The sequence below is a fragment of the Vulpes vulpes genome, chromosome 1, assembly GCF_048418805.1.
Source record: "Vulpes vulpes isolate BD-2025 chromosome 1, VulVul3, whole genome shotgun sequence".
NCBI classification, from domain to species: Eukaryota; Metazoa; Chordata; class Mammalia; order Carnivora; family Canidae; genus Vulpes; species Vulpes vulpes.
Window position 1 is genome coordinate 102,576,197 of NC_132780.1, and position 9,396 is coordinate 102,585,592.

Genomic DNA, 9,396 nt, shown 5'->3' on the forward strand with positions numbered 1-9,396 from the left:
ATATAGAAATGCTAGGAGATTAAAGGAATCAGCTGAGAAAAAAAATGGGCAGCAACAGAAGGAAGCAAGGCAGTCTATCAATAGCAAAAATCATGCCCCAACATTGACTCTATGAGGGTTACCGTCACTGCTCCTGCGTGGGAATGCCACTGTTCACACTGACTGGGTCATTGGTGTGGGTGCAGTATGCATTTGCTGCAACCTTCGTATTGTACCTTAGCAACTCAAATTCTTGTCCCTTTTCCTCTCTCACTCCAAATTCCAAATCCAGTGTGGATGGGTTTTAGTTGCCAAACCTACATCACAAGTGCCTTCATTTTAGTTATAAGGGGACAGGAAAGTCAGTTGTAGCTCTTTTGGTTCCCAGAGTGGATGGTAGATTTTGCCTGGCACCCAGATTATGTGGTAGAAAAGAGGACTGGCTATCTAAAAATGACATATATTCCCCCAAACCACGTTAATATACTTTGTCAGTTTAGTTCCTCACCCTTCTCTTCCCTTTGTGTATTCCCCAATGTGTAGGTCAAACATGAGTATGCCTTGAGCTACCCTGATGCCTTCCAAGTCAATATTTGTAGTAGACGCACACAACAAAGCATATACCACCTGGATGTCCAGAGGACACTCTCTCTACAAACTGGCACGGCATCCTCATTTCAATGATTTTTCAAAATTTGAATATGGTTGACACACAATGTTGCATTAGTTTCAGGCATACAACATAGTGATTTGACTCATTTATACTTTGTGCTAGGTTGACCCCAAGTACAGCTGTCATCTGTTGCCATACATTGCTATCACAATATTGTTGACTATATTCTTTATGCTGTGACTTTTATCCATGACTTCTTCATTTCATAACTGGAAGCCCAATCTCCCACCCTCCTTCACCATTTTGCCCAATTTTCCACCTCCTCTGTCTCTGGCAAAGAAGTTGTTCTCTATATTTTTAGGTCTGATTCTTTGTTTATTCATTTTTTTAGACATCACATATGGGTGAAATCATATGGTATTTGTCTTTCTCATTCAGACTTATTTCATTTAGTGTAATAGCCTGTTGTATCAAATGGCCTGATCTCATCCTTTTCTATAGCTGGGTAATATCCCATATCCTATATCTATATCTATCTATATCTATATCTATATCTATATCTATATCTATATCTATCTATATCTCCATTTTGTGTATACACACACACACACACACACACACACAGACCACATCTTGCTTAGTCACTTATCTATAGATGAACACTTAAGTTGCTCGATATCCTGGCTATTCTAACTAAGGCTGCAGTAAACATAGGGGTGCATGTTTCTTTCATTTTTTAAAAATTAAAATTTAATTTACCAATGTATAATCTCCAGTGCTCATCTCATGTATGTGTTTTCAAATTGCTGTTTTCATTTTCTTTGGGTAAATGAAAATCTACCCAGTCACAAAGTGACTCCTATTCTTCACTGACCATCCTTTTACCTCCAATGTGTCACAAGAAGTGATGATGTCTCTACATTCTGAACTCTTTTCCATCGATCCCAGTGTCATTTCACCCATGGACTAGCTATATCACATGCATTTGAATCAGTTGGGGAGCAGGTTAAGATGCAGATTTATTAGATTTAATTCTTGACCCAGTAAATCCAATTCTAAAGAAACCCTCACAATCTATATTTTGCATGAAAAGTTCCTCAGAGAATTCCAATGTGTATTCTTGTTTGAAAACCAGTAGACAGCAGTAACATTTTCCTGACTGGTATTCCTGACCCCAACTTCATCTCCCTAGGGCCTATTTTCTACACTGCCACAAATTTATTTAAAAAAAAAAAAAATCTTATGTGGGATGCCTGGGTGGCTCAATGGTTGAGCATCTGCCTTTGACTTGGGTTGTGATCCAGGGGTCCTGGGACTGAGTCCTGCATCGGGTTCCCTACAAGGAATCTGCTTCTCCCTCTGCCTATGTCTCTGCCTTTCTCTGTGTCTCTCATGAATAAAGAAATAATATCTTTAAAAAATGAAAATAAATAAAAATATTACAGTGCCTCACTCCCTTTTTCTCAGTGCATATTTCTTCCCTGATAAATAATGTTCAAGATCCTTCACATGCTATTCAACTCATTTTATAGCCCAGGCTCTTCAAGCCTCTTTCCCCTTCACCCTATGTCCATATCCTGGACACAGAATTTCCCTTTCATACTCAATCCTATCCCATAAATTTAGAAACTATGTATAATGTCTTTTATTTTCCCCATTCTGTAATCATGGCACATTTAAAAAATGGAAATAATTGCATTTATTTCCAAACCCCCCCGAACAGATTCCATCTATCACCAGGTAACACACAAAACTGAGAGGGCATTCGGATGTGCGTAACTTCCTTAAACTCTCCTCCCTATATTTCCTGTCATAAATTGAATGAATTTTTGGTCATTTGTTCAATTTCATTTCAGAAAGCACCCAGTGAGGACATGGAAAAGGAAAATGCAACATTGCTGACGGAGCTGATTCTCACAGGACTCACACATGAACCACAGTGGAAAATCCCTCTATTTTTGATGTTCTTGGTTATCTATCTTCTCACTATTGTGGGGAACCTTGGTCTGATTGCTCTCATCTGGAATGACCCTCAGCTTCACATCCCCATGTACTTGTTCCTTGGCAGTCTGGCATTTGTGGATGCTTGGTTATCATCCACAGTGACCCCCAAAATGCTGGTCAGTTTCTTTGCCAAGAGCAAAACGATCTCTCTCTCTGAATGTATGATACAGTTTTTTTCCTTTGCAATCAGTGCAACGACAGAATGTTTTTTGCTGGCAACAATGGCTTATGATCGCTATGTGGCCATATGCAAACCATTAACTTACCCAGTGATTATGTCCAATACACTGTGCATCCGGCTGATACTTTCGTCATTTTTAGGAGGACTTCTTCATGCCATAATTCATAGTTCTTTTTTATTCAGATTAACCTTCTGCAATTCTATCATAGTACATCATTTTTACTGTGATGTTATACCATTGTTTAAGATCTCCTGTACTGATCCTTCTATTAACTATCTGATGGTATTTATTTTCTCTGGGTCAATACAAGTCTTCACCATTGTGACTGTTCTTGTCTCCTACACACTAGTGCTCTTTACAATATTAAGAAAGAAGTCTCTACAAGGCATAAAAAAAGCCTTCTCCACCTGTGGGGCCCATCTCTTTTCTGTGTCTTTATACTATGGCCCCCTCCTTTTCATGTATGTGCGCCCTAGATCTGCACAGGCAGATGATCAAGACATGATGGACTCTCTATTTTACACTGTCATAATTCCGGTGTTAAATCCAATGATCTATAGCCTGAGAAATAAGAAAGTTATAGATTCAATGAGAAAAATGTTAAAGAGACATGCTTAGTACTCATAGTAACATCTGTTCTTCTTCCACTAAAACAACACAGAATTGTGCAGATTAGATGTTGCTATATGTTCGCTAGTGTTCAAATTTTTTGCAGGTATAATTGCCCTAGCATTCAAATGCCTTAAAGTGGGAATACAAATAAACCATCATAAATATGTGGATATATTATTGAAAAAGATAGAATTTTATTCAAGTGTTCATGTCATACTAAAATAATTTAAAAAATATTTTACATGTTTTTATGTTCAATATTGCTTCATAAACGCATTAAGCAGTGTACTAGTGTAATGTCTCTGAAAAGAATTTGAATGAGTCTTTTATAGCCACACAGTTGTGCAGCCTGACTCACACCACATTTCACGCTACAGCGGGGTCAGGTTGTATTTGAGTGAACGGAGGCAAAAAAGTATAATGAGATATCCAATTTCAGTCTACCCTTGCCCTTCCTCTCTCACCACTGGTTCCACATATGGCCCTCCTGATACAACTAAGGATCACACACTAAAACTACTCAACATCTGTCATTGTTATATTATTGATACTTTTATATCATGTTGATATTCTCTTACTTTACAAACATGCTGTCAGACTTTTTCATAAACAGAAGTCTAAATGGTATCCTTGTGGAATAACTTTTCAAGGAGTGTTATATCTATCAGATTACATATATATATTTATGTATACAGCATACATATCTAGAACTCTATATATGCATGTTTATATTTGAGATTCACATATATGAACAGATTACATGACATATGCACACTTGTAAATATATATTTACATGTGTAAATATATATATTATATATATATTCCACAGTAATATATATATACTTATATATATATATTTTTCTGTATATATATATATATATATATTTCATTACCCGGCATAATGAGTATATTTCATTGTAAACTCATTACCCTGCATTCGTGAGCCTGGCCGTGTTTGAAGTAATTTCAAATAAAATTTAATAGGACTCTGAAATCTCTTTCTTCAAAATTCTTCTACTGACCCTGTGTTTTACCTAAAAAAATAACTTACTCAAAGCCTTCTGGATACCCTCTTTTGGCATATGTTGTTGTTCATATGGTCTCTCCACAGAGAATGCTTCCTAAGTGTACCCATCTTCATGTACAATTGAAATGTACCCTTTCTTCAAAGGTCTTCTTAAATGTTTCACTTCCTTGACACATTTACAGATTACATTGAAGAAGACAAAAATGGTCACTCATTTGAAACATTGGATATTTTACTTATTCTTCTAGGCCACTAATGGCCATATATAATATTGAGTTTTCATCTATTAGCTTTTAATTTGTATTTTTTTAAGTTTTGATTTTAATCACCAAGTGCTCATCATAAGTACATTCCTTAATCCTTATCACTTATCTTACCCACTGCACCAACCACCTCCCCTCTAGTAACCATGAATTTGGTCTCTCTAGTTAACAGTCTGTTTCTTGCTTTGCTCCCATACTCTTTTCTCCCTCCACTCATTGCTTATTTGGTTTGTTTCTTAAATCCCACATATGAACGATCATATGGTATTTGTCTTTCTCTGATATATTCCATTAGCATTATATATAGATATTATATATAGTATATATAATAGTATATTATATTAGGTATAGTATATTATACTATATTATATTAGTATTATACTATATTATACTATATTATATACAGTATATTATATATTAGTATAGTATATATTAGTATATTATATATGATTATATATTATATGTATATCGTATAATATATATTTTATATATATTTATGTTATCACAACTTTTTTATGCATTCCTCAGATGAAGGACACTTGGGCTGCTTCCATATCTTGCCTATTGTAAACAATGCCCCTACAAACATAGGGGTGCCTGTATCCCTTTGAATTAATGGTGTGTATCCTTTGGGTAAATACCCAGTACTGCAGTTGCTGTATCATATGGTATTTCTATTTTTAACTTTTTGAGAGACCTCTATACTCTTTTCCACAGTACTGCACCAGTGTGCATTCCCACCAAACAATGTAAGAAGTTTCCTTTCTCTCCATATACTCACCAACACCTGTTGTTTCTTGTGTTGTCTGAAGTAATATCTTGTGTTGTGTGTGGTTTTGATTTGCATTTCACTGATGAGTGATGATGAGAGTCTTTTCGTGTGTCTGTTTGCCACCTGTATGTCTTTTTTTGGAAAAAAGGGCTGTTCATGTCTTCTGCCCATTTTTCAATTGGATTATTTGCTTTTGGGGTGTTGAGCTGTATATGTTCTTTATAGATTTTTGGATCCTAACCCTTTATCAGGTATGTCATTTTGAAATATCTTCTCCCATTCTGTACGCTGCCTTTTCGTTTTGTTGATTGCTTCCTTTGGTGTGCACAAGCTTTTTCTCTTGATGATGTCCCAATCATTAATTTTTGCTTTTTTCCCCCCTTGTCTCTGGTGACATGTCTAATAAGTTGCTACAGCTGAGTTCAAAGAGGTTTCTGCCTGCTTTCTCCATTAGGATTTTGGTGGTTTCCTATCTTACATTTAGGTGAATTTCTTTTTCTGTATGCTGTAAGAAAGTGGTCCAGTTTCATTCTTCTGCACGTTCCTGTCCAGTTTTCCCAGCATCATTTGTTGAAGAGACTGTCTTTTCTCCATAGGATATTCTATCCTGCTTTGTTTAACATTAGTTGACCATATACTTGTAGGTCCATTTCTGGGTTCTCTCTTCTGTTCCATTGATCTATGCATCTGTTTTTGTACCAGTACCACACTGTTTTGAGTGCAATGTTCTTCCAGCCCAGGAGCATGGAATACTTTTCCATTTCTTTGTATCCTCTTCAATTTCTTTCTAAGCAATCTATAAAATTTAGAGTACAGATCTTTTACCTCTTAAATAGATTTTTTCCAAAGGTATATTATTGTTTTTGGTGCAATTGCAAATGGAATAGATTCTTTGATTTCTTTTTCTGCTGCTTTGTTATTGGTGTATAGAGGTACAAGAGATTTCTTCACATTGACTTTATGTCCTGCAGCTTTGCTGAAAATTCATGTCTGGGGTCTAGCAATATTTTTGGTGGAGTCTTTTGGGTTTCCTACATAGAGTATCATGTCATTGCAAAGAGTAAAAGTTTGACTTCCCTGTCAATTTGGATGCCTTTTATTTCTTCTGTTGTCTGACACCTGAGGCTAAGACTTCCAGTACTACGTTAAACAGTAATGTTGAGAGTGGATATCCTTGTCTTTTTCCTGACCATTGGGGAAAGGTTCTCAGTTTTTCCCCATTGAGGATAATATTAGCTGTAGGTCTTTAGTACATGACCTTTATGAGGTTGAGGGATGTTCCATCTATATCTGTACTCAGTTATGGTTTTGTTCTGTTTCTCCAAGAAAGAATGCTGCATTTTATCAAATGTTTTTCTGCATGTATTGACAGGATCATATAGTTCTTATCCTTTCTTTTATTAATGTCTTGTATGATGTGGATTGATTTGGGAATACTGAATCACCCCTGCAGCCCAGGAATAAATCCCATGTGATTGTAGTGAATAATTCTTTAAGGTACTGTTGAATTTGATTTGCTAGTATTTTATTGAGAATTTTTGAGTACATGTTCATCAGGATATTGGCCTGTAATTCTCCTTCTTGGTAGGGTTTTGGAATCAAGGCAATGCTAGCTTCATAGAATGAGTTTGGAAGTTTTCCTTCCATTTCTATTTTTTGGAATAGTTTGAGAAGAACAGGTATTAACTCTTCTTCAAATGTCTGATAGAGGGACGCTGGGGTGGCTCAGTGGTTGAGTGTCTGCCTTTGACTCAGGATGTGAGTCCCAGGGTCCGGGGATCGAGCCTGCTTCTCTTTCTGCCTGTGTCTCTGCCTATCTCTTTGTGTGTCTCATGAATAAATAAATACAATCTTTAAAAAATAAATATCAGATAGAATTCCCCTGGGAAGCCATCTGGCCCAGTTCTTTTGTTTGATTTTTGGATTCCTAATTCCATTTCTTTGCTGGTTATGGGTCTGTTCAAATTCTGTAGTTCTTCTCTTTTTAGTTTTAATAGTTTGTAGGTTTCTAAAACTCTTTTATTTCTTCCAGGTTCTCCAGTTTAATTTTGTTTTTTAAGATTTTATTTATTTGAGAGAGATGGAGAGGACAAGATGGGGAGGAGAGAGGGAGAAGCAGACTCCCCATTGAGCAGGGAGCCTGACATGGGGCTGGACCCCAAAACCCTGATATCATGACATAAGCTGAAGTCAGGTTCTTAACAGACTGAGTCACCCTGGCACCCTTAGGTTGTCCGGACTATGGGCATATAATTTTTCATAGTATTATCTTATAATTGGTTGTATTTCTGTAGTGTTGATAGTGATCTCTCCTCTTTCATTTTGATTTAACTATCCGGATCATTTCTCTTTTTGATAAGACTCGCTAGGGGTTTATCAATTTTATTAAATCTTGTGAAAAACAAGCTCTCACTTTTGTTCATCTTTTCTGGGTTTTTGTTGTTTCTGTTGTTGCTTCTATATCATTTATTTCCTCTCTAATCTTTATCGTTTCCCTTCTTCTGCTGGCTTTAGGCTTTATTTGCTTTTCCTTTTCTAGCTCCTGTAGGTGTAAATTTAGGTTGTGTGTTTGAGACTTTTTTTTGTTTTTCCTTTTTAAATTTTTATTATTATTATTATTATTATTATATTTGAGACTTTTCTAAGCAAAAACTCAACAAGGAAATCATGACTCTAAATGATACACTGGCGACATAGACTTAACAGACATTTTCAGACCATTGCATTCCAAAGCAACAGCATACACATTCTTTTTGAGTGCACATGGAACTTTCTCCAGAATAGATCATGGATTAGATCACCAGTCAGCTCTGAGCAGGTACAAAAACAAGGAGATCATACGATGCATATTTTTAGACTCGAACTTTATGAAACTTGAAGTCAACTACAAGAAAAAAACATTTGGAAAAAACACAAATACATGGAGGTTAAAGATCATCCTACTAAAGAATGAATGGGTTAACCACGAAATTAAAGAAGAAATTAAAAAATATAAATACAGAAGCAAATGTAAAGGAAAACATGACTAAGATTACATTGCTAAGATATAGCAATGGCCGTCCTGAGAGAGAAGTATATCGCAGTATATCAAGAAGCAAGAAAAGTCTTGATTTTGTATCCTGCAGCTTTGTTGAACTCATTTCTCAGTTCTAACAGATTTTTGGTGGAGTCTTGTGGGTTTTCTGTATAGAGTATCATGTCATCTGCAAATAGTGAAAGTTTGACTTCTTCCTTATGGATTTGGATGCCCTTTCCTTCTTCTTGTCGTTTGCTGAGGCTAGGACTTCCAGTACTGTGTTGAAGAAAAGTGACGAGAGTGAACATCTTTGTCTTGTTCCTGAACACAGAGGAAAAACTAGAGTTTTTAGTTGAGGATGATGTTAGCTGTGGGCTTTTTAAGGACAGCCTTCACTATGTAGAGTATGTTCCCTCAAAACTTACTTTGTTCAGGGTTTTTATCATGGATAGATGTTGTATTTTATCAAATTCTTTTTCTGTGTCTATTGAAATGATCATATGGTTCTTATCCTTTCTCTTATTAGTTGTGATGTATCATGTTGATTAATTTGCACATATTGAACTATCCTTCCAAACCAGGAATAAAACCCACTTGATTGTATGAATGACTTTGTTAATGTATTGTTGGATTTGGTTTGCTAGTATTTTGCTGGGGATTTTTACATCTATGTTCATCAGAGATACTGGCCTGTAGTTATGTTTTTGTTGTTGTTGTTGTGTCTTCAGCTGGTTTTGGTATCAAGGTAATGCTGGCCTCCTTGAATAACTTTGGAAGTTTTTCTTCCTTTTGTATTTTTTGGAATATTTTGAGAGAATATGTATTAACTGTTCTTTAAAAGACCAGAAGAATTTGCCTGTGAAGTCCTCTGGTCTTGGACATTTGTTTGTTAGGAGTGTTTTGATTACTGATTCGATTTATTCACTGG

General features: G+C 35.9%; 1 protein-coding gene across 1 annotated transcript; it reads left to right on the forward strand.

Annotated features, from left to right (window-relative positions):
* The first annotated feature begins 2,424 nt into the window (after positions 1–2,424).
* Positions 2,425–3,396, forward strand: LOC112913743 (olfactory receptor 5H2-like). Its single transcript, XM_025990617.2, has one exon. It carries the CDS (start codon positions 2,467–2,469, stop codon positions 3,394–3,396), a length of 930 nt encoding a protein of 309 aa, XP_025846402.2. The 5' UTR covers positions 2,425–2,466.
* Positions 3,397–9,396: the final 6,000 nt, after the last annotated feature.